Source organism: Megachile rotundata, chromosome 1 (assembly GCF_050947335.1).
Source record: "Megachile rotundata isolate GNS110a chromosome 1, iyMegRotu1, whole genome shotgun sequence".
NCBI lineage: Eukaryota > Metazoa > Arthropoda > Insecta > Hymenoptera > Megachilidae > Megachile > Megachile rotundata.
Window position 1 is genome coordinate 3,945,641 of NC_134983.1, and position 24,478 is coordinate 3,970,118.

Sequence of the window (24,478 nt, forward strand, 5' to 3'; positions counted from 1 at the left end):
ATTTTTCGAAATGTTAATATAAAATGTTTAAAAAATATGAAAATACTTACCGTAAATTATAGATATGGCAATGATAAAATATTTCGACGACATCGTGATCAGTATAATTTCATTCTTCGTCAGTTCATGAATTTTCAATCTGAAATATAAGATCAAAATAATCAACGTAAATTTACAAAGAAATTCTTAAAATATGTTTATAATAAATATAAATTATATAAAATTATTATAGACTATACAACATGTATAGAGTATGCAACAGCACATATATCATAAGAACACAAACTAAAGCGTAGATTACGCAATGCTTCGTCTAAAATTAACTATGATTGAAATGCAACGCTTTAAAGTGTCAAAAATATGAAATACATCATCATGGTACGGTTACCATACGCAAACACAAAGATGATAATGGAGAATTCTAAGAAAGTAATCATGGTGAATGCATAAATAAACGGTTCGTCAGAAAGTATAATACTTCTTCAACGCTTCATAGTACGCTTCACAGCCTCGTCATTAACATAATGGTTTTTGCGCAATAATTGTAAGTATGAACACGCTATATCTATAGCAAATACTATTTCATAACGAGAATCATAAATGAAGGAAAAAAGAAATAGCAAGACCATTTGAAGAAACAAATAAAAATAAGTAATGAACTTGGTATAAAAATGATTGTTATATGATGAAATAGAAAATGATGGTAAAAGATGGAAAACTAACACTAATCAACATTTATAACTAGTAGTTAATAGCTATTATTTAGAATTAATATCGTAATACTAAGGGGTGGCGATATAATGCATGGGCGATACACGGATGATGGAATGATGGTACAAAAAGTGCCAATATAATATAGGATAATAATGTACTAAAAAATTTTAGTAACATTTATACCATTATAAAACTAGCTGATGATCAGCACTTTAAACCTAATTAAGTAATTAATGTGCAAAAAGATAAATACTACTATACAAGATACAGTACTAAATTAAAAAAATAAATTGAAAACGATTTGCGTAAGAATGTATTTTACATAGTTTCAAATCATGTCAAAAGGGCTTGTATAATTATGTAATGGTGTTTTATATAAATATATTCGAAACATTTTCATATTTCAAATTTATATTACGGTGAAGTGGGGTAAGTGCAGATTGGTTTTTGTAAAGTTGGTATTTAAACGTAAGTATTTTCAGTCTGCTATGTAAATACTTAACGCTGTCGATATCGAACGCTTTGCACAATTACTACTATTTAATTAATATTAATTAGGACCTTAATTTTCCTTGTACATTTTGATTTTGATAGGAAATTGTTTAAAATGTCAAATACTCCGTGCTTTCCCCGAAAATGGGGTAAGAGCGTAAATTGAAGTTAAATACTCTGAAACTTTATTTCATGTGCAATGCAAGTACTCTTAGTTAGTTGAAATATAAAAGGGGATACAGTGAAACAAAACAAGGAAACAAACATACTAAATGGAGAAATTTCGCTCATATTGTAATAAAAATACCCTGCATACACACTTGCCCCATTTACGAACTTAAGAATTGTATTATGTTACCTTTTCATGTTTATAAATAAGATTATATTACGAAATTTCACGTTTAAAAATTTTCGTTAGGTCTAATATGTTAATTTTCACTCCTAATATATTCTTCACTCTTGCGTACATACCTTGCTTAATTATACAGGGCGTTACTTCTAACGCGCTATACAATTTCTCATCCACTTGCAGTTATCCGATAAAAAAATTTAGAACAAGAGTTGTAGGATATAGTGTGTACATTAAATATCAGTAAAAAAAAATTCGAAAACAGTGTATTTTCATGGTAAAATTGAAATCAATACACTATATAAATAATACGGAAACCTTTACAATGGTTACATATATACAATAGTATATTTTGTTTACGTTTATAATTCTTCTGGTGGTCAGACATTTTTCCTAACCCAAAAATAAAATTGCAGATTGCAAGAATGAAAAGTATTTATCTTCTCATTGCAACATGATCTGTTCAGTTTTCGCGGCCATTTTTAGACACCTTGTATAAACCACTTTTGACATAGGTTGCTGTAACTTGTAAAACGTCCTTAGGATGCATGAATGGGGTCTCGAACGATGCATTATCTCATCACGCACACATATGAAATCGTTCACCGTTAAGGAGGCAACGAAATTATTACATAACGATGGCGTTGGTAATCGTTTAGCGTGAAACAATGGTAAAAGGCAATACCGTTTCAGGTTGGGTGCTTAACAGGCATGACGGGAATTCGTGATTCTAGATCGATTTGTTAGATTTGGAAGCGATATCAATTTTTTTTTTTAATTTACAGGCGCCATCTTCTTTTACAATTTCGTATTTCTTACTTAATACTGAATAAATAACGATAGCACGATTGATAACGAGACGAACAAGTTTTATTTTCTTGCACCTTAGTACTTTTATAATATGGTTGGATATAACTAGTACGAAAATCCGTTTGATCGGCTTAAATCAATAACGACTGATGACTAATTTAAATGTTTATCAAAGTATTCACAGATTTCAATTATTTCACATCTTCAAATTTGGTCATTTATAAACTCAAATAATCAATGATGACTCAAATTACATTTCCACTTCTCAAGTTAGCTGTACATATTTACATTGTTGTTTGATTTGTTTTTGTTTGCTGAATACGAATATAATATCCGTCGTTTGCAAAAATGACATATGAAAAAGTCGAATTTTTAAGAGAGTTCATCTCATCTATTTGAATAATCTTGAAAAATATTGTCAAGTTTAAATTTCTGAATAACTCTTTTTATGCATGTAACTTTCGTTCATCTTCAGTTTCAGATATATTTTGAAAATGTTGATCAAGATGTAACATCTTCATCGCAAAATAATCACCTTCAGCAATCACGAAAAAACCTAATTAACCTTTCTGAGTATGTATTGAAAAAATGACCAAAGAAAATATAATAAACGCCGAAAATGCTTATGACTGTATCAAATGTGTACATGTATTGGCAGAATTTAATTATGTAATAGTAATAGTTTTTTGTGAATATCTCGAGAACAAAAAAATTTGATTGTTGCATATATAAGAAAAAATTGTTCGAAATATAGATTTTCGCAATGTTCAGCATACATCGATGCCTAAGATTCGACTATATACTGAAAAGTATACATACGTGTTATTTTTTACATTTTTGGTTTTTGTTATTTTTACTAAAAATTAATGGGAGGTTCGTATTTTGGATATTAATGTAATACAAGTAAAATGATATCTCATTATAAGTACCTTGGGTAATAGCATTTGGCAAACTCAACCAAATTCAGATATTTAAAAATGTAGGAATCCAATAATTTAGAATTTAAATTTAGAAGTGGAGAAACTTAATTTGGTAATTTGGTAATTTGGTAATTTGGTAATTTGGTAATTTGGTAATTTGGTAATTTGGTAATTTGGTAATTTGGTAATTTGGTAATTTGGTAATTTAGTAATTTGGTAACTTGATAATTCGGTGATTTGGTAACTCTTAAATTTAGTAATTTGGTAACTTGATAACTTGGTAGCTTGGTAACTTGGTAATTTGGTAATTTGGTAATTCGGTAATTCGGTAATTCAGTAATTCCTGAATTTAGTAATTTGGTAACTTGATGATTCGGTGATTTGGTAACTCTTAAGTTTAGTAATTTGGTAATTTGGTAATTTATTAATTCAGTAATTCAGTAATTCAGTAATTCAGTAATTCAGTAATTCAGTAATTCAGTAAGTCGGTAATTCGATGATTCGGTATTTCGGTAATTCCGTAATTCGGTAATTCGGTAATTCGGTAATTCGGTAATTTGATGACTAAACAATAAGAACGACCTAAGTTCAAAAATCTGCACATTACCAACGCAATAACAATTTCTGTGTCTAACAACGATGTTACTTAATATTATTTTTCCGTAATAAACTCAAACAAAACTGCAACTTGCGATTTTCTTAGCGAACGGTCGCGAAGGACAAAAAATCCCCGTTACACGCTATAATCCCCAACAAATGTACTCTTTATTCGAAATTTCAGACACGAATAATGACGTTTCAGTGTTGGTGTTCGCCTGAATTGTTAAGCAACTCTTGTGAGATCCCGGCGAGAAACGTATATCGCCTCCAAATCGCATTAGGAATACGTAAATAATGCCGGTGATTTTAAAATACGTTTGTGAATTTACAATTAAAACGACGCTGATATACGAGGATTTTTATTTATTGATTTGCGAAACATGATCAACGTAAAATAGATCTAAATAGATGATTTAAACTATGGATATGTTTGACTCATATTTTGAAATACGAATTTAATTAAATTAATGAGATTGCGATCATAATTATTCATTGTGTCATGACTTTCCGGTTTCTTCATTGAAAAAAAATTGATCTTGATGCACTAAATCATTTTATAATCGTTGCTTCATGTTAATATCGATTGCATGAGTAATATAGGATATTTCATGAATTATTTATTGGAAATACCAGTGATCTTAAATCTATTTTTAATAACACCTTCGAGGAATTTTACAATGTAAATGAAACAGTACATTAACAATTTTTTCTTCAGTTTATAGGTTAATATTTATTTTTCATTAAGATTTATTTGTTAAAATTCCATAAACAATTTTCAGACACAATAAGCATAGTTCAAGATTTTGCGTATTCAATTTTTTTAATTATTGCAAGAGAACGTGAATTTAATTTATAAGAGAGAATAATAGATATTGTATTAATTTTTATGGAATTTCTGATTTTGTAGTCTATAATGGACAGGTTATGTTAATATCAATTTGTCAGATTTTTTTTATAAAACCTTGTCAAGTCAGTTTTTACTTGTGAATGATAATTAGTTTTCATTTTCGCGAGTTATCGTGTTATTATAGTGTATCACGATAGTAACACGCGATACAAGGATTGCTCGCGCTTTTTGCTGCAAGCGTGCGGATTATACACGTTGCTGCAATATCTTGGGAGAATACGAGTGAAAGGAACAGCTCATGAACTCACGATACAGCGAACAGTGGTTCCGTTTTATCAATTTATACTAAACATTCTTAAGAAGAGACTGAATGAGACAAAATGAGTAGATTAAATGAGTTTTGTAAAGACAGGTTAAATGTGAACTACGTCTAAATTTCATTTTTTTCGAGGTTGAAATGAAGAATGTACATAGCGTGACATGCATTAATATTCAGGCACACGATATTTAATTATTATAATTACTGTTTGGTATTCACACTTACAGTTTTGTTAACACGCTGGTTATTCAAGATATAGAAGATCTCCTAGTTAATCAATTTTATGTATTATTTTGGTTATATAGAATATATGGATAGATAGAACATTACGATATTTCTATCAAAAAATTGATTTAGTTTTTCATCTTGCTTAACTAACATAATACTAATTTCTTTTTGATTTATTTTTACTACCTATATCTTGTTGTTTTTATTGTTTATGAAATGTTACATAAAGACATTTTTATTAGATTATTGATAAAGTCAGACAAATTTTTCCTAAATAAATTTATTTATGAACTATTGACATTTTTCATATTATATGTTCATACTTTTTTTATATAGTTTTTTATGTATAGAAGAATCAATCTATATATAAGGAAATATACCATTTACTTTAAAAAGTTTAATGATCTTCAAAGCACGTTTCAAGGTCCGTGCAATATTGAACATACGAGGGTACAACTTTTGGTGAAAACACTTGCGGGTATCATTCATATTTGAGTGTATTCTGATGCAACAGATATTCTGTATATCCCACTCATACACAACCATTCGCGCATATATGTGAACACATACTCACTCGTGAAATATATACTTTATCAAATATTTATATTAAGCATTTATATTGAGAAACAGTCATTTTTGATATTCTAGTAGCATTAATTTTAAGCCACCGAGTCTTTTAATTTTTGTGTGTTTTCACATTTTTAAGTCTTCAAATTCCTCAATTATCAAATTTTTTAAATTTCATAATCCCTAAAAAATTTTCAGAGCATTAAATTTCGAAATTTTAATTTTAAAATTATAAAATCACCACACTTTCAAATTTTTAAGTGTCCGAACTTTTAAGTTTTCAAATATAAAAATTTATCAAACTTATAAAATTTTCAAGTTTGAAAATCTGTAATTGCAAAATTTTTGAATTTCTAAATTTGAAAATTTGTCAACTAAACATCAACGTGTACAGTTTATTGATGTTTAAGAAGTAAATTTTTGACGTGCTTTTAACTAAATATTATGCAAATAGGAGTTAAATGTTGGTCTCTGCTAAAACATTAAACCCCAAATTGTCTTTGATTCATTTTGCATCATTTATGTTCATAGTCCAAAGGAAACTCTTCCAGGTACTAATTACTCTATTACAACTACGCTAAAAGAATGGTGATTATGATTTAACCGATTTCAACGAAACTTGAGTAATGAAGTAAAGTCGTAATATTAACAACTATATTTTGCAAATATCAGAGTATGTCAGAGTAGCAATTGTGTTGAGAGTAAAAAGCTTTTCAAAATGTTGAGTTTTACAACACATGTAGATTAGAAAGGGCAATCCCTTTTACTCATGCAATTATTATAAATGTAGCAGTAATATAATTAATCTCTTGTAGTACAATTTATTTGGTAGATGCGTCAGTCAAAACTATTCATATGAAAACTATTTAGTTATAATATTAAAACAAACAAATGTTGTGAACATTTTATATTCGGCGATTCTTGACTATACAAATTATAGTTGGACCTAATTTTCAAGTTGAAGAGTATTAAAATTTTGAGCGAGGTTCGTCACATTCGAACTGTGAGTACGTCACGAGACTCGGCAAAGTACAGCAAGGAGCTAAGTAATACAATTAATGCTATAGTAAATAGGCAATATAATTAATACAACAATGATGTAACTAAGTGTATAATTTTTCTTGAACCCCTATATCCGAAATAAATTTTATTTTTGGTCACACTAAAAATTTTGAATTTTGGTTTCGTTGATACGAAAATCTGAAAGGTTGAGAACCAACGCACTAAACCATTGGTATATACATTTCTGCCAAAGAATCTCAATTTCTATAGTTTAAAATAAGAAATCTGAATCTATCTTTTGACGGATTTGGTTGTTTCAGTGTTAAACTGTTCAAAAAAAGAACTTTCACTTTCACCAGGACAACTGAAAAAGAAGTGTCGGAGAGCAGGTTGATGGAAGTTCATGAAATTCTGCGAGATTCAACGAAGGACTTGGATGAAAAAGGCTGGTCGTGGTTAGTTTCGATCGTTCACGTGCCTTGCATTTCCTCGTTTGGCGCAACACTCTCAGCAGCAGTCTGCGTTTCGCAAAGAAAAAGTGAGCGGGACATTTGTGTCTCGAGGCATTCACATATCTCCCTGCAGCGATTTAAAGCTTGGATTTATGTCGTCTGATCACGTGAAACTTTCCGCATGAGTTGAACGAGAAAACACATTTAACGAATATTATCCGCAAACTTCACCCATTATCTGCCATTGTCCCACTTTTGTTGCATTACCGTCGTCACGTGCAACGAAAATAATTTTTGTTTTCTAAACGCAAGTTTTTGTCAGATCATAAGAAATGTTGACTTCTTTGCCGTGTATATTAATTGCGGATCGTTGCAATATGTTCTATAGAATGAATTAATTTCAGTACGAAGGTTAATTTGTGAATTTGGATGATTTTTAAGACTGTTGAATTTTAGTAATATTGTGTGAAACTCTTCGCATCACCTGGTGCAGGATTCACTTTTTAGACTGCTTTTTTACTTTTTCGCTTTTTCACTTTTTAGTAATGATGTTTTCAAAATTATTTTTAATTCGACCATATGTTTTTAAGGATAAATAAATAACCGTGTATGTATAAGGTATTCCATCTAAAACAATTTCTTCAAATATTTTTAAAATTATTCGTGATACCGGAAAATATTTTAAGTAAAAGTAAAATGGGTGCGAAGGAGAAGTAATTTGATGTTAAAAATATATATTTTAATAATCGACGTAATTTATCATTTCTAGTAAAAAATTATTAACCTACTTGCATTCAGAAACAATTAGTTGAAGAGATTATCTTTTCTTAAGCAATTGTTTCCTAAACGATTATTGTACTTATTGTATAATATCGCTTATACAGTAAAATTGTATGATATCTTTGAAGAAAATAAATTCTGCAAAGTAATTAACAGAAAACAAGTATTTTTATGATTCGCCGAATATAGGGTGTTTCTAACCAAGTGGCCCAAAAGAAAAAATGAATTAATTTTATTAATTCCCTTAATTAAATCAAGTATTACATATATTTATGGCATGAACAAATTTTGTTACAAGTACTTGACAAATTTTCAAATGGAATTTTTTTGAAAATGAAAAATTATATTGTACATCTTTATATTCTTATATAAACACCCTATATATTAACTATTATAAAATTAACATATTAAACATTATAAATACATAAACTTTATAAAATTTATTCATGAGCCAAGCTGTTTATTAAATATAGAAAAACTTGTTTTTCAAATTTAACATAATAAATCTTGTCTATATCCTGGAGATGTAAACAGATAGTGTTTATCAAATTCATATCGAGAAGCATTAATACTAGTTTAAATTATATAACCAAGAAAGTTTATAATTTTCAGTCATTTGAAAATTAGCAGACACTTGATGACGGAAGTTTAAGGAATAAATTTTCCTGAGTAGTGATTTATCAGAGAAATGCTTAATTTCGTATAATTTATTCCCTGGAAATCTTGTATGATAATGAGAAATGGTATGTTGCGAACGCGATAAATTGCTCCTACATAAATTTGATAAGGCACGCACGATAATTCGCGTTCACAAGCAACTAATCAGATAAATTCGTGTAGCAAACACGACACGAAATTCCTACATCTTCGTCATCAGGTCGTTGCCGTTTGTTTCAAGGATATCCAGCTGAAAATGTATAACTCTCCGCGGTTGGACACCGTTGGTGAAACAGAACCGTCTTTTCGGTTGAATAAACCGCACCTCAAGCGAAACATTTACATTTGTATGTTCAATAACAGTCTTTGCGATAGAAGTTCCATTTATGAGAGAACTCATGAATATGGAGCTTTCAAATGATCACCGGCCACTTTTACTTATGGTCTTTTATCAATATATACGACAGACACTTGCATCAATAACATGTCTTCAGAAACGTCTATAAGAACTGAAAGAGAAAATTTTAAATCTTCGGTTACGTCAAACATTGACTGGAGGATTATTTATGTATCGCAGAATGTCTACAAGATTAATGTTAATGTTCTTGTTATATAGAATGATGAATAGTGGAATTTTATGGAGAAAATTCTGACCGGTCATTTTTATGGGTGTTGTATTTATCCTTAACCCTTTTTTTCATGAAAATATTTAGAGAATTACGCGTGAAATATACGGTTTAAGTTTACGGTTATAAATAACTTTTAAATTAACACGGTATCTATTATAGTCGAAACAGGATATATTACATTACCATTGACTCTCATTATGTTGCTATTTTCGCGTAGGCAATTATATGTACATTTAGGTACAATGTAAGTTTTCTTTGAATCAAGACGAGTGTAGGAAATGGAACATGTCATATTTGATTCTGACTTTGAGGAAGCATATATTAAGTTTTCCAATCTCCAAATTTTCAAAGTTTCTAATCTCCAAATTCTGAAATAATTTTTCAAAAAAATTTTAAATAATTTTTAAGTTTTAAAAATTTTAAAAATTGTTTAAATATTAAATCTCTCAGATTTTCTAAGTATTCTTAATTTTCAAACTTTTCAAACTCTCGAATATATCGATTTGCCAAATTTCTGAAATTTCCAATACTCAAGTCTAAACATTCTTAAATTTCTAAATTCTTCAATTCTCAAATTTTCAAATCCTCATTGTCCACATTCTTAAATGTTTACTAGCCATTAATCAACCACTGCTGGCTCTTTCCCCTAGATCGTTTTTTCCTAGAAAATTATAGTGTTCTTTAATTTATTAATGGCGTTTTTTCATTATCGGAGAGCACGTAACCACAATGATTTACAGAATAAAAGGACAATTTAATTAACCTAATATATTATTAATTTTAAGAATTTTCCGTCCTTGTTTCGCTTATGGTAATATAACGAATGGCTATATGACATTATACAGTAATTTTGCATTAACCGTAATAATTATGTTTTTTCAATATCGTACGGCATTTTATTAATTACAACAAAACTAAATTTAAAAAATCACGTTTTCTCACAAAATTATTCTCATTACGAAAGAAAGATTCATCAAAGACAATCTGTTCATGAAATAATTATGGACATGAAAGTAAAATTTCTTTTTTATATCCAGTGATTTACCATTAACGACAAATTTAGACAAGCATTATCGTTGACATACTTACAGAAAAGAAAATGGAACTCAATGGGTCATAACAAGATTTCCCTTTCCCTATTTAGCAGAACTCATTGTCAGTAAATTGATTCACTTTCGACTTGAAAGGTGTTTTCTATTTTAAAGTACATGTGACTGATAAACCACATTAACCAATGTTACTTTCTACTTAAGATTAAGTCTTTGACATGAAAGAATCTTTAATTGACTCGATTTATCGCATTACAGCTCCTGTTTGTAATAAAATCGAGTGACACTATCAAATGTCACGTCTATGTATTTCATTTATCCCATGTAATTGATACTAATTTCTCGTTTTAAAAACTCCGTTTGCACTGATGCACACTACCGCTCAAAAGTATGTGGACACTTACATTTTCTTGAATTTCGGATACATATTATATGTTTTTATTGTTAACCAAAATCGTTCATAAATTTTAGTATTAAGTGAGGTCTGTTGCCTTCTCAAGACTAACGTAAACATTTGTAAACATGATTATATAGCCAGGATGCCACGACACGAAAATGCGAAAATTACATCACGCGGTGGATATGTTAACGAAAGGAAAATTTAAACATATTTTATCACTATCGGTAAAATATTTAACAAATTATTATTACAATATGTCGTCTAATACTGGAGGAAGTGGAATATATACACAATAAACAAATAATTCAAAGATATCACAATGTTTTCGGGCATCTAAAAAAATTGAAGAAGTGTCCACATACTTTTGAGCGGTAGTGTACATTGTCGATTAGCGAAGTGAAAATTTATGTAGCAGTTAATAACATTAAGGCTTTCAGAAGTATAATTTAAGAAAATTTTTGATTTCATCAACTTTGTAATGAATTAAACATCAAGGATATTATTAGATAAATAGCCATGTCTAATGAAGTTAGAAAATTTAAATAATAAGACAGATTTATCGAAGATATGGAAATATCCTAACTGTTATTTCGTTTGGTTCTTCGATAATATATTCTACACCAACGCAGAAAAATGTTGGGCAATTATCATTGATGACTAATCATGTCCTATGGTAATTTTACATCAAATTTGTAAAATGGAATAATTATTTGTTTCCGGGTTCTTTTAGATTAATGAACGCGATTGTTATTCATCAACTATAAACCATTGGCGTATTTATGCAGAGACCTGATGACTTTACACTGTTCCTCCACCATTTTTTCAAATAAATTCAAAAGTATTTTATTATCCAAATTTCTAAATTCTTGTTCTTTAAATTTTTCTATTTTGAATCTTTTTACATTTCTTTTAGCTTCATTATTTTTTAAATTTCGAAGTTTTTAGATCATTAAAGATTTAAGTCACTTTCTTGATATCATACTTCCAAACTTTTCCAATTTTTTAATTGACAAATATTTATATATTTCAAATTTCAAAGGTTCCAAACTTTCAAACTTCTAAACCTTAGAATTTTCAATTTTTTTAAATCACCATATTGACAAATTTCTAAAGTTTTGTATTTTCAAATTTCTCAAATTCTCAAATTTTTAAACTGTCAACTACTAAATTTTCTAGTACTAAAATTCTCAAATTTTCAAATTCGCAAGTTTGCGAATTCCAAAATTCCCAAAATGCCAAACCCCAAACTCCCAAATTTTCAAATTCCCAAATTCCCAAATTCCCAAATTCCCAAACTTCTAAACTCTCAAATTTCCAAATTCCCAAATTCCAAAATTCTCATATACCCACATTCTCAAATTCCCAAATTCCCAAAATTCCAAACTTTCAAATTCCCAAACTCCCAAATTCCCAAATTCCCAAATTCCTAAACTCCCAAATTCCCAAACTCCCAAATTCCCAAATTCCCAAATTCCCAAATTCCCAAATTCCCAAATTCCCAAATTTCCAAAATCCCCAATTCTCAAATTCTCAAATTCCCTAACACTCAATTTCTCATTTTCACAAAATTTTTACATTCTTCGGTCTCAAAATAAATGTTCAAAATTTTTTATTTTCAAATTCTCGCAACCCCAAACAGACTTTTAAATTTTCATATTCCTAGATTCACAGAAATCTAAAGATACAAACGATATGTTCAAAAATTCACTTATGTTTATTATGGGACATTGACACTAAGTGTAAGTAATGTGAAGGGACCTGATCTCCCCAGACAAAAAATCCTAACTACACCAATGGATGTACGTCGCATGTACTTCTTTGGATATGTTAAAACCGGTCATCAGTGGCAAACGGGATTTCTGACCAAGATCCAAGATCATGGTCAATTGGCTGACCATCGACCGGTTCCAACATTCGCTCTTACTACCTTCCGTGATACTATTTTTGTAAGATCAAATTTCGCCAACAACCGTTACGTTTCGTGATTCCTTTCTCTGATCACTTTCTTCTGAGAATGTCGTTCAAAACAAGCGAAATCGACGTGTTTAACTCATTAACTGTGTCGTTGATTTTGCTCAGTTCATTGTCAGTAATTTAAGTTACTAAGTTCAAATTCATTTGTCAGTAATTTGTTGTTAATTGTAGTAAAATTACCACTTTGTGTTAATTGTAATAAAAAAACATTTTGAGGTCAAGTATATTTACAATAAGGTGAAGTGAGGTAAGTTCGTAAACGGGGCAAGTGCGTCTACAAGCCATTTTTATTACAATATGAGCGAAATTTCTCCATTTAATATGTTTGTGTCCTTGTTTTGTTTCACTATATCCCCTTTTATACTTCAGCTAAGAGTACTTGTTTGCAATATAGAGTACTTGCATAATACAGTAAAAAGCATTTTATAGCAGATTTGTTAATAATTCTGCTGTTACCCCATTGCACATGAAATAAAGTTTCAAAGTATTTAACTTCAAGTTACGCTCTTACCCTATTTTCGGGAAAAGTGTAGAGTAGTTGACATTTTATACAATTTCCTATCAAAATCAAAATATACAAGGAAAATTAAGGTCATAGTTAATATTAATTAAATAGTAGTAATTGTGCAAAGCGTTCGATATCGAATAGCAGACTGAAAATACTTACATTTAAATACCAACTTTACAAAAACCAGTGTGCACTTAACCCACTTCACTTTATACAATAATTTTGTACATACAAATTTTTTAAATTATTTTGATAGTTGAAAAATTGACTTTGAAAGTAGCCTAAGTTCAATTTATTATTGATAACATCAGAAACTGTGGGTTTTTAAATGTCCGAAGGTAGTGAAGTTGGTAATTACAATTCATTCATAATTAGCTAATAAAAAAATTAATTAGTATTAATACGTCATATACCATCAAAGCCGAAAAGTTCTTCAAATTCCTCTGGCATACACAAAATGTAGATAAGAAATAAATTGTTATGTGATTTATATACATAGTTAGAAGATTTCCTATGATTTCAAGGGTTGCAATGAAATATAAAATATTGTCTTTTCAATTTGAAATATTTTAAATTATATCGAGTGGACTTGTGCTACTTCAAATTTTATGACAAGTCTGTTAATAATTTTGAAAGTGGATTCAGTTCATTTTAGGTAAACAGACACATATTATTCACGTAATAATTGCTATTATTTAAATAACAATTATAAATTCAGTTTTCTTGGACATATTTCTGGAGTGCAATACGTAAGTATCCCATACATACATACATATATCTCAATTTAAACGTAAATGGATGTAGGCCACTTTCAAAATGAACCAACTGCCAAATTTTTATTTTTTATAATTTGCCGTATTAGAATTGAAAATGAAATTAGATAGTAAAATTCCAGTTACTTTAATAACATATTAAAAAGAAATAGTTATTTTTTAACATTTTATTAAAAAATATAAAACAATATATTATTTTCTAATTGTGTTATCAACTAAAAGGACATCACAATCATCCTTAAGGGTAGGAACAATATTAACAAGTGAGTCATTTTACAAGAAGTCTTACAAAAGGTTGGTGCAATTCATTCAAGGTTTTGAGGTATGATTGTGCAATAACCAAGGCTTATTGTGGCGTACCAACTGTTTAAAACTTCTATACAATTTGGAAATTACATATTTTGAAAGACAAATTATTACATTTCTCCCTGATCTCCTTTATCTTAAACCAGAGGAAGCCTACATTGCTCCAGGACATATTTATGCAACACTATAAGGTAATTAAGGAAGATTTATTCCATTTGTACTACATTTCAACAAGATCTTCTTTAATTAAAGGAAATTTTCCTTAATTGGAAAATGATACAATTAAACGTACAGACCATTTAATAGATAAGTTTAACGCGTTTTTAATGTGAATACTATATTAATTCGGTTTCCCTAGTTAACTGCTTAATTAAATACGTTCATTGTATGTTTGTTGTATATGAATAATAAGGTTTCTCAATGTATGATAAAGTATGCAATGAGATCAGTAAAAGAAAATTGTAGATTCTCATCAAGGAACTCTGTTCAATTATATTATCCGAGAATTGTTTAACTACTGTGCTGACTCGTGCATGATTTACTCAAAAGAAACTAATCTTGAGAGTAATGATTTAGGAATGAGTCCGAAAACGGTTGATTCGAATTATACGTCTGAAACGGTTAACGTATAAGTAGATGTTCTAAGTCCGAAGCGATCGACTTGTTTGTTAACTCTAAGTCCGAAGTGAATGACTTTGTATTAACTTCTGTAATTTGTGTCCGATACGTTTGACACTAGTAATGACTCTTAACTTAAGTCGGATCTTAAGTTAACTTATCTTAAGTCGGATGACTTGATTATTACTTCCGGCGATACGTTTTGTCTTCGCTTCCTCGAAACGTCAGAATTGCAAGAAGGCGTGCTGATTGGTTCTCATTAAAAACGTTGACTTTCCAATCAACATGCCCCTTGACTTGGGCCCACCCTCTCTTGCGCCCTGAGCACGCCTTATTTGTAAGAGGGTGGGAAAAATACCGATGAGTACGGGAGGATCTCGAAGGTCGGCAACGCTGGTGTTTTTCCCTCCAGGTGACACGCATATTGTCCTAAAAAATACTACTAGGGAAGGACCGAAGCCCGACCTCGGTGACCCTTCGGGCAAAACCCCGTTTATGATGGAGTAATTATTGAAAACGAAATAAAAGTTAGAAATTCTAAAGGCATTGTTCGAAAAAATGTAAAACTTAATTGCCGGCGATGGTTAAAATTTCACAAATAACTGTTAGACCCGGACCCATCATAAACTACCTACGAAATTCTCGCGTATTGTGTTCCGTCGCACGTTCGGAACAATTATATGTCCGCGAATTGTTTAACTACGAATACGAATATTTGATAGAATTAAATATAGTGTATAATCAAATAAAAATATGAATAATAATAAAGGTAGTGATGTTACATGGAATTAATGTTATTTCATACTTCAGATTGATGATTAAAGAATCGAATGCACAATTAATTTTTTGAGAGAGCGGAGAGACGTTTCAGTGTCATTACAGTGCAAATTATTATTGCTAATGATATTTACAATGGTGACACGCAATGTATTTCTCATACTTCATGCGACACAATTTTCACGCAAATTACTCGAGACGATGACATAAGATCCGTCTTAAATGAAAATAGTCAGTTTGAGACAATAGTAATATCGTAATTATTACAACTTTTTTAACGAGAAAATTCTCAATTTTACTTTTTCATAATACATGGATAAAATAATACTACTTTTGCACAACTTCTAGCAATTATTGGTAATTATTACGGCAACAATTCTGCACTTTATACACGAATTTAATTAACGATATGAATGACTATAAAAAGTATAATTGATATGAATTGTGATTAGAATCTTCCTTCTTTGTATATCTAAATATATAAAGTGGAGACTGGTTAAATAACTATTCAATTGCTTTTTCGCTTTCTATTAACAGGTTTTCAATTTTTTATATTAACATGCAATTGAAGTAATATTTCAATAACAACTGAATTTATAATAACAATTGAATTTAATAATTATTAGTTACTTTTGCAGCAGTATAATTTTACTCATTACTGTTATTAGCGTAATGAGTAAAATTTGTAAAGTTGCTAAAATAACAATGTTAATATAATTAATAAAATTAATAGTTAGCAATACGTATTAAAACGTCAGTATTTGTATTCATCACATATGAAAAGTTCTGTTCAATTTTATAAAAAATATGTTTACCATTTTCTCCTTTAACAATAATAGTGAGTAACATTGTTTTAAATATTTTGAAATGTAATTTGTAATTATTTAAATAATGCTACTCGGTTTGGTTTAGTAAGAACTATTACATTGCAAAAGCTAAACCAGCATTATTGCATACATATGAAATTAAAAATGAATTAAAAAATAAATAAACAAATGATAAAACATAAATTAATATACGCATTAATTCTTTACCTTAATAAAAATCAACGCAGATATCAAGAAAAGCACCCTAATAAATTTTCTAATTAAAAGAAAAACTTGTGAATGTATCAAATCATCCGTTTGGTAATTTTTTTTGTTAATAAGGTTGAGTATTCAAAATTTTGTTCAAACTGTACTATAAGACGCATATTTTAGAATGAAAATTTATATCTATTTTCAGAAAAATATTATCAAAAAATTACTACATTAATACTATTTAATGCAAAATGATTATTGGCACTATGTAAATTGGTAATTTACAATAATTAACAAATGCATTATAAATTTCGTGATGTTAATGTCATCACGCTAAATTACGTATTCAACGTAATATGTTAAATAAATATCAAATAATTTGCCCATTCTTGTTTGATTCATCTTTTTCATATACCGAAAGCTAGAAACCATTTTAGTTTCTCAACAATCAACATCTACTTGTAACGAGGAACAATTACTATAAATAATCGATGTCATGTGCCACGATTAATTAAAGCGAACATAAATTGTCAGTATCAAAGGTAAATACAACGTCGTACTATTTATTACAGTCACGGTTTAACGTGCGATTGTGAGAATCTTTAGGAAAGTACTTTCCCATGCATGGAACTTCTTCTATCTTAAAGAGAAAAGGTTACCCAGAGATGTTTGAGTCTGTGTGCTGCTACACGACAGTCCACGATTGATTCTTCAAACGTATCCGAATAAAAATAGTATACAAAACTCGAGGAATAAATCAGTTAACTCTAGAAATGACGAAAAACAATATTCCTATTAATACAAAAACTTCTGTTAGTTAATACTATTCTACTATTGTTATTACTATTGTTTTCCTACTATTTGCAACATCCAATTATGGAAATTGTACAGAAAATGTTTTAACATTACAAATTCTGATGAAAGAAGTAAAGAAAAATCACTGAAAATGAAAATTTTAGTTTGAATGGATGAAACTTATGAAGTATAAATATAGAAACAAAAACTGTTCATTGATATTAAATAAGTTTTATAACTAAACTATAGATTTATAAATTATAGAACAGAATAATAATACTTAGATTCATGTTTATATATTTTAGTAGTCACTTATTTTTTTATGTAGGTTCACCTTTCGGGTACAACCATTTTGGAAACAGCTTATATACATATCGATAGTAATGTAAAACATAATTAATTACAAAAATAGGATGTCTCAGAAGCAAGTTTTAATTACACAAACTTATTTTCCAAAATTTCGAATACGTTTATCACAAACTTATATGCCAAATAACAAAATGAAATCTAATAACTATCTTATAGAAAAGTAATATTTATAAACGACTATAGATCAGGATCTTCCCCACTGATTTCAATGATCTTGAAACATATTATGAGGGTCAATATTCTGAATTTTTTTCTACGTACACAACTTTTTTCGTTTCAAAAATAGACCCAAAAATATTTTCAATTACGCTTATTGTATTTTTAAGGTTTGCGATTTAGAGTTGGATTCAGTAAGTGTGCAATATATTTCACGTTATGTTATTTAAATTGTATTGCAAATTTCATTTGCAATTTCTATATACACATATATGTAGAATTCGTGCGTAATATCTGTAAGAGGGTTATGATAAAATATAACCTAAACGAACTCATCATCTTTCTATGTATACATCGAAAGAATCCAGTAATTATACATATAATATAAAAAAATACAACGATACAAGATCTTGTGCCATCAATTTTTTGACCCAATGTAAATATTTTCGAAAAACATAAAAATGGTAAAAATAATGTACAGTTTTCAGCAAAAACATAACAAATCTAATCCAAATTTAACCCAGATCTTCAAACTACATTTTTTGCATATATACGTACTGTTAACATATACATATTACATATTATTTAAAATGCAATGTATTTGATGCTTAGGTTATTGAAATATTCTTTTTTTATGTGAGGGTTTTACGTCGCATTCTTTATTTCACTACAGATTTCAATATTTCTCATCTGATTACTTTACAAAAAACTTCAAGCTTTCTTAAAAAAATATTCAAGTTTTTCAAGAATGTTCATCACTTATATCTTATTTCTTTTTAATGGAATTCATTTATTTCTTTGTTTCGCTTTACATTTCTATTTGTTACTCTTTCAGTTTACATATTAAAAATTTGCAAAATAATAAATAGTTTCTTGTTTATTAAAATCTACAAGTATTATTGGGTTTTTAATTGTGACGAGTGTAGACGCAAGACTGTTCTTTGTTTACGAATTTAATGCATAAAATTTATACATATTTTCGTCTCTTTCTCCCAAGTTCACGGTGATGTCTGCGACAAATATTTTGCATGTTTGCAAGGTCAAGAATCATGGTCGGCCGAACAGTCTTCTAGGTTTTATTGCAAATACTTTTATCTCTGAACCGAGGACGCATATTTTTGCATGAACAACTGGTATTGTACGAGGACTTCTGGTCCTTGTACAGGAACAAGCTACATCTGTAGCGGACAATAAACTTTCACTTTTACTATAAATTATATAAAAAAAAATGTCAAACATGGTTTAAATTATAATAAATAATGGTAGTTATTTTTAAATTATTATATACAGGGTAATTTCCTCGAATCAATAAAATTAAATAGAATAAAGAACCATTCAATGACTACGTCATGTAGTGTCTTCATTGCCAGACTTAACATTTTGTAGACTTTTCATACGTATCGTTGAAAATTTTTTATTTCAGAAGATTTTTCATGTTACAAAATATGTAGAATACGCAAAATGAAACATATATGTTTTTAAGACTCATTAACAATGAAATGCATTTCTGTTAATATTTTTGTTGGTTCTTGTAGATGTTTCATTAATTGTTGCAATAATGGTGTTTACGAAATTATTGTATAATATACAGTAAAAGTGTTAATTCAAAACTTGGGAATTCAAAAATTTGTAAATTAGTTTCGTAAATTTAGAAGTTTTGAAGTTTCTAAATTTCTAAATTTGAAACTATATGAAGTTTGAAATTTGAGAATTCAGGTTATCAGAAAGGAATTAAAAATTTCTTGAATTTTGAGAATTCTTTAGGATTTTTTGATAATTTGAAAATTTAGAAGTTAAAATATTTGAGAATACGTTAATTTGTAAATTCAGAAATATTAGGTTTGTAGATTTAAAAATTTTAAAATCTTGAGCACAAAATTCTGAAAATTTGAAATATAAAAATTTAAGAGATTCAAGCACAAAAATTGGAAGGTTTGAAGTACAAAAATTTGAAAGTGTCAAGTACAAGAATTTGAAGGTTTGAAACACAATTTGGAAGTTTAAAATACAAAAATCTGAAAGATTGAAGTAGAAAAATTTGAAAACATAAAGCACAAGAATTTAAAAATTTGTAAAAATAAACTTTCGAACATTTGGAAATTTGAAAGTATCTATTATAATTTATATAAATATAATAAATATTTAAACGTTGAATAAAATATCTAATAAAGAAAGCGACCAAACTCTTATTCTAGGTTATCCTCATGTTCTCCCCCCAGAATATCCATAGCCGCCTTTCATAGCTTCCCCCAGAATATCCCTAGAATTTTCATAACTATACTTTAATATCTCTATATACTCTCCTCACGCTTCTGTTAAATTCTTCCAAAAATAAATGTAATCGAATTTTCTTCCCCTTACATATCGTATTCAAAGATCTACATTGCATTCAAGCGAATTTAAGACAATGGAAAAGGTCTGCTTACGTTATAGCACAACACAAGGTGATAATCCAATTACAAAAACCAGTTCACGAGAATGTACAAAAGGAACTACCTTTCGCAAAATTTTCATCTCAAGTATCGTGTGCGAGTAAAAGGGAATCTCGTTGGGTTGTAACAGTGATTCTCACATTAAGAAGTCACTATGTTATCTTGCGAACGATCGTTCTTTGAAAGCAGTTCCCAGCTTGTGTGATTGTTACGGGAACAATTGGTGAGGATCTTCCAATTGTCAAGAGCCAGTTCACATCTAACGATTAGATAACTCATTCTGAATTCCGTGACTTTACGCACACTGCTTTTCACGATCTTCATTTCTCCAAAACAGTAAGCTGTAAATCAAGAATATCTACATTGGGCAATCGTAGAGAACTCTTTTTAATCAGATACCATTTATTTATTAAAAAGTTTCGAATATTCATTTGTGATTTCGCTGAAGAATCATTCGAATTTTAATTAATTTGGAAACTGATGCAAAGCAAATTATTTCTTTCTTAAATCTTTTTTTTAATATTGTTAACTATGTTTGTTTTCAAATTACAGTTGTAGAATTAATAATTTGGAAACAATCTAAAAATTGATGAGTTCAAAAGTTGTTATTAAATTTTGAATTGTTATACTAAATATTTTACACAGAAATTTTGTTCATTGTAGAGGTTGCCATTATTTAAAATAATTTTAAGTTAAAGCTTTTAATGAAAATGTAGATATTTGAATAATAATTTCTCCTTTGAATAAAAATTTATTCGTAGACCTTACAACAAAAATTGTGACTGAAGGCTTTTTAATTTTTTGTGTGTTATTCTTTCTTAACATCTCAAATTCTGATTTATTAGTTATTTTAATTGTTTGCATTAATATATGTTATATTAGAAAGTATACTTATATACTTTCTATTTATATTCTCTATATTCCTAAATAATATACATATTGATTTAACAGAATACAGTGTACATTAATATTTGCGTACTAGATTAAAATCAATATTATAATTACTCTATATTAAAAAATATAGTATATATTACTAAATACATAAATATACCAATAATGTAAAGATAAGGTAAGTATCATAAATCAAAATTTCTCCAAAAACCCCAAGTATCAATTTTTATAAAAATACTATCAATAACCGAATTATGGCCATAATGGAAGATTTTTCAACCCACTGTACGATGCGAGCATTAAGATACAAGAAGCTCCGAGGAGAAATCGAGCTTGCATTATCGAGATACGTCCGGTGTTCGATAGAAATCGAATGAGAAGAATTCAGGTCGATCGGCGCTCCAAAACTGCACGCTTGAGCGGGAAGTAATTAAAACAACGTTCGCTTGGGTTCCGTAAACGGCAAGAAAAATACGCTCGCGTTAACGCACAAAAAAATTAGATACTAAAACTAGACCAGATGTGGCAACACCACGAAGTAACACGAGTCGATGTTTCAAAACGTTTCGATTTCCTTTCTCCGAACGTCTGCCTCGGGTCCCGATGAATCAGTCGTCATTAAAAAGTTCAAGAACGCAAAGAATTGCGGGTTTTGTTTCGACACTTCATCATACGGTAGCAGTTTCTTTTTTGGGACAGGTATAAACAAAAATGATACAGCTGATTGAGAAACGAGACAGGTTCTTTACGGTGTATGAGTTTAATCTGTTAAGTATCCATGAACTTGTGCAGGGTTGTCCGAATTGAGCGTCACATCTTTCAAAAAGTAGCATTGAGAAATGATATAATGTATGTTTGTTTATTTTTGACAGATGAAGTTAAAAAGTAGGAACATCAAAGAATATGTAATATATTTAATATATTTTAATCTGCAAAATTCGTATATGTTATTAATAGTTATTTTGTATTCGTGAAATTCTTGAAATTAAAAATTTCCAAATTCTAGAATTCTTTTCCGGTTTCAAATTTTTAAGAATTTGAATTCTCATGTGTTCAAAAGCACAAATTCGCAGATTTTTCGATTTAGGTGGGGGCAATCTTTCAAAATTTTAATCACCAAACTTTGAAATTTGTGACTCTACAAATTTTTGAATTTGTGAATTTCTTAATTTTTAAATTTATGGATCTGCAAACTTTCGAATGTGCAGATTTCCATGCTTTTAACTTTCTAAATTCTACGTTTTCGAATTTTCTTATTTTCTGCTTAACAAATTTCGAGAGATACAAATTCCCAAAATTCAAAACTTTGAAATTTCTAAAAGCACAAATTTCTTCTTCACATTACTTGTACACAAAAATATTCAAATTCCGGCATTCTTAAGATTCTAAATTTTATAAATCCCAAGTTCTCTAAATTGCAAATTGACAAATTTTCAAATTTACAAGTTTACAAAGTTTAAAATTCTGATATTCCAAATTTTTTACATTTCGAATTTGAAAACGTTTGAACCTCCAATTATCCAACTTAGCAAACTCCTGAATTTGGAAAAATATAAATTTCCAAATTTTGGAATATTTAAATTTCCAAGTTTCCGAAAGTTGAATTTTCCACACATCAAATTTTCATATTTTCAAGTTACCTAATTTAAATACATATAATTTCATTAAGATTTCATTGCACTCACAATGTCACTAAAATATGTTAAAACCATCATTCTTCTAAATCATAAAATATATTAATAATAATAACTGTTTTACAGAAACGAAATTACAAAAGTTTCAATTTATTAATTTTCATGAAACGATAAAAGTAATATAAAATTGTAATTGGTTACAAAATAATTATATAAAAATACATGTAGGCAATTAGGAATGATAATATCCGAAAGTTGTAAAAATTAAAAAGCATAAACTACTTCCTGATTCGTACATAAATAATACATTTTTTTTCTTATAACTATGTGGTACTGTTTATTGGAATGCATATCAGTGTGCGTGCGCATGAAGTAAGGTGAAATGCATCAATCATTGCGTTTACATGTTCATTTTCCACTGTAGGTGTGGCTGATATGTATGCAATGAACAAGGGAACATCCCGCAATGTTTTTCCATTACCGTATCGCCAATACCGTTCACAAATTACTTTAATATACTAGGTGTTCAATTTGAAGTAATCAACGCAAATTTCATTTCAATTATTTGCTATGCAAAAGGATATTAAGCATTTTCTTTCTCTTTTGTCACCTTTTTCCACTTTTACCATTTCACCACCGTACATTATTTTTAAATTTTCGTTGTTTTTTATGGATTTATTATTTTATTATCTTAGTATTTTAATGTTGTGGTGTTCTATTATTTTTGTCGCTTTACTATCAGGTAATTCTGCTATTCTATTATTCGGTTATGTAGTTATTTCGGTACATTACCATTTTGTTATTTTAGCATTTTTATTTTGTACTATTTTGTTTTGTACTGAACTGTTTTGTTATTTTAATATTTTGAAATTATATGGTCTTATTGTTTGCTCTTCATTTTATTTATTGCCTCACGACATTATTTTCACGCTCTTTATTGTTTTATTACTTTAACATTCTAATTTTGAAAAATTGTACCATTCTGTTATTTTTACTATTTTTGCAAGTTACCATTTAATTATTCTATTATTTTTTTTATTTTGCAATTCTATTCTGCAATTATGCTATTATTGCACTATTTTAATATTCAGTTACATTAGCATGCTGACACTTAATTTTCAATAAATAATAACAATAATATTAATATTTATAATAATGATAATACTAATAACAGAGTATGCAATACATGTATACAATTATTATAATACATATTTACATATATTATTATTGTTATTATGCATATCAGTCGTTCATTTTGCAAGTGGCTTAAGTCCAGTTATGTTTAAATTAAGATATTTCAAAGTTTGTGTTTTAATGAAATTAAAAATTTACATATACAGTATGAATGTATCATACTCCAAAAGTGCACCTAAAAGAGTTAAATTTAAAAATCCTATTAAATAATAGCAAT

At 28.7% G+C, this 24,478-nt stretch overlaps 1 protein-coding gene across 2 annotated transcripts in view; it reads right to left on the minus strand.

Annotated features, from left to right (window-relative positions):
* Nucleotides 1–24,478, minus strand: part of LOC100877212 (uncharacterized) — a 52,460-nt gene that overhangs the window by 18,650 nt on the left and 9,332 nt on the right. For both annotated transcript variants that reach the window (XM_012288143.2, XM_003704531.3), the window contains exon 2: nucleotides 51–139. In XM_012288143.2, coding sequence (XP_012143533.1) covers nucleotides 51–93 — 43 coding nt within the window. In that variant the 5' untranslated portion in view covers nucleotides 94–139. The remainder of the gene's footprint in view (nucleotides 1–50; nucleotides 140–24,478) is intronic.